At 43.5% G+C, this 3001-nt stretch overlaps 1 protein-coding gene across 12 annotated transcripts in view; it reads left to right on the top strand.

Annotated features, from left to right (window-relative positions):
• Positions 1-2732, top strand: part of Spats2l (spermatogenesis associated serine rich 2 like) — a 179756-nt gene extending 177024 nt beyond the window's left edge. For 8 of the 12 annotated variants that reach the window (XM_029481286.1, XM_029481254.1, XM_029481224.1 and 5 more), the window contains one exon: positions 383-778. In XM_029481286.1, the coding sequence (XP_029337146.1) occupies positions 383-778 (396 nt within the window). Of the gene's footprint in view, positions 1-382 lie in introns of all 12 variants that reach the window. The other 4 variants (XM_029481233.1, XM_021157693.2, XM_021157675.1 and 1 more) reach the window with 3 other exon arrangements.
• The last annotated feature ends 269 nt before the right edge of the window (positions 2733-3001 follow it).

Consider the following 3001-nt stretch of genomic DNA (forward strand, 5'->3'; position numbering starts at 1 on the left):
TTCTTCTTCTTCCTTCTTCTTCTTCCTTCTTCTTCTTCTTCTTCCTCTTCTTCTCCTTCTTCTTCTTCTTCTTCTTCTTCTTCTTCTTCTTCTTCTTCTTCTTCTTCTTCTTCTTCTTCTCTTCCTCCTCCTCTTCTTCCTCCTCTACCATCCCCTCCTCTTCTTCCCCCTCTTCCTTTTCTCTTTGAAGATAAGTACTTTTATTTCAGCTCCATTTACAAGGCTCTGGTTCTAGATCAAGAATTATGTCAACTTGACCTATTTGTATGTTGTCTATCTCTACTGTAATTTGAAAACCTATGATATAGGGGACAGATTTTCCTGATGCCTACTAGTGTCTTCTACAGTTTGTTGACTTCAGACACTTACCTCCTCTTTTCAGCAGAATGGACCTTCCAGCCAAAGACGAAGATTTAATCCACAGTATCACAACAGGCTAAATGGTCCAGCCAAGTCACAGGGTGGTGGTAATGAAGCAGATCCCATGGCGAAGAGCAACAGCCGCCATGAACACAGAAGACAGCCACATAATGGTTTCCGTCCCAAAAACAAAGGTGGTGCCAAAAACCAAGAGGCCCCCTTGGGGACAAAGGCCCCAGAGGCCCCCCCACATTCTGAAAAAGCCCGTCGAAGGCAGCATGCTGCAGACAACTTAGAGGCCAGGCCTTTCCGGGGTAATGTCAGTAGGGTTTCACAGTGCAATCTTTGTCCCTCTAGAATAGAAGTTTCCACAGAGGCCACGGTCCTCTCAGTCCCCACTGTGACGTTGGTGGCCTGAGCTGGGAAAGAAGAGAGCAGGTTTTGCCTGGCTGTGGTTCCCTGCCCAAGGTGCTGACCTAATCGCTGCCAAAAGAGAGTCAATCAGAATATCCAAGTCCTGTATGTGTGTGTCATCCTCTCGCGATCATTTTTACTAATCCTAATACTCTGCTCTAGCTTGCTTCAGAACTCCCGTGGCTTTGCTTGATCTGTTGTTGCTTCTCCTCATCAAGACTTTGCATCATGTTAGCCAGCCAGTATTTACTCATTGTTAGGAAAATTGAGCTGTGGCTGAAGACCAGAGGCTCAGTTAGCAACCTCTGTTGTAGCTGTGCTGTCAACCCATTGGTTGTCTTTAGAGAGTTAATGTTGAAACAAGGAATTCTTGGTCAGACAAACGTGATCGGCTGAAGACACATGTGCTTTTGTAGAATTTAACATCTGGTGTTTTTCTGAAATATATATAAATATATATAAACATATATTGCTTTATTTGAAACAAATTAAAATATGCTGCATTTGACACCTGGCTTGCTCTTTTTATCGATGCCTACCTTGTTGAATGTTTTCTGTAGCACCTTTGAGAAAAAGTTAGAGATCAGAAGTTCGGTGCAAAGCTCTGTTTCCCTTGAAATAAAAACTGAAGAAATAATGATACTCCCTCAGTTACCATAGGGATAGGTGCTACATACCCCAATCATCTCAAATGCCATGTGGTAGTTGGAAACCTTGGACATAACAAAATTTACCTCAGCCTAGCTTACACAATAGATTATGAGTTCATTAGCCAGAGTCCAGTTTTCCCGATCATGATTTCCGCTCCCTTCTCTTAATTCTGAATTCTGTCCTCCATATTCTGACACTATATTCAGCATGATAATAATGACTAAGCCCCTGAGCTCTCTCACTGGCTTCTGTGTGGGACACCGGTCTTGTCAGAAGTCACAGCAAAACTCTGGCATGAAGTTACTTGTTATAGACCTGACTGAAGATCGTCCATGGAGTGAATGAGTCAGTAGCACACACTAGTTAACGAATATGTTAGTTCGAATACCCATAGTCCACCTGTGACCCTGAAGCAGGGCCTCCCCAGAAGCACTGCTTATGTAGAGAAGACTACTGCATCAGGAAGGGAGAGTGGGCATAGAGTACCCCCAAACCACAGGCCCTCGGCTCCCCTGTCTTTTGACTGTCAGGCATGCTTTGCTGATTGCTTTCATGTGCAAATGCACCCTTTCAACTCCATGTTGAGATTTTTTTTCTGACAACCCAGGTTCCCTGGTTCTTGTCCTCCACCCAGCCGAGCCTGCTAGCCACACAGGCATCTGTTTCTTCTTGTGCCAAGTACAGGCGAATGTTTGCTCTCTCCAGGGCTTTCCGAGGTCGCTGAGTGTACCCAGAGATTTAACAGGAATTCCAAATGTCAAGTCGCATTCCAGGAAGGAAGGAAGAGAAACCCATCCAAATAAGAAAAGATGAATTCTTGGGACCATAGTCTCTGTTTACCCTGTCTGAGACTCTGAATTTATATCTTACAAATCAGAAGGATTTTTTTTTTTTTTTACACAAGTTCTATGTAGCAAGATTCTGCTCAACCCCTGAAAAAATGGCAGTTGGAATGTGGCAGCTGTAAAGGCAGAGGCAGATAATTCTTACAAAATGAAAGAAAATGGCTGGGCCAGGTGAAAAATGTGCCTGCTTCGTCAGAGTTCGATCCAGCCACTCCTGTCTTCTCCCACACCCTCAGGATACCCTGGAGTTAAGAAAACTCAGACACATTCCCAAGAACATAGCAAACACTCCCAGGTCACTGGAAAGAAGCAAAAGAATGATAAAAAGTATTCAGATCTGATCACATTGTTTCCTAGACTTTAGCCTTAGACTCTGGCATGTGATCATTTTCGAATTTGCATTTTAAAATGGTAATTAGATACTTTAGGTCTTTGAAATAAATACTCTGTCACATTTCTTCACCTCTGTAGAACCGTTTGTTTAATCCTAAGGATCTGAGTCGTATTCTAATGTCTTTCACTGTATGAATGTATGCATGCGTGTGTGCACATGTTCAGATGCATATGTGTAAATGGAAACCAGAGAACAAGCTGTGTTACTGTTTATCCTTGGGGATGTCCACCTTGGTTTTGTTCTGTTTTTCTTCTTTAAGATAGAGTCTCTTGCTGGTCTGAGGCTCCTAGGCTCGCTTGTCTCGCTAGCTAGTGCATCCCAGGGACCCACTGTGGCT

Source organism: Mus caroli, chromosome 1, assembly GCF_900094665.2.
Source record: "Mus caroli chromosome 1, CAROLI_EIJ_v1.1, whole genome shotgun sequence".
Taxonomy (NCBI): domain Eukaryota; kingdom Metazoa; phylum Chordata; class Mammalia; order Rodentia; family Muridae; genus Mus; species Mus caroli.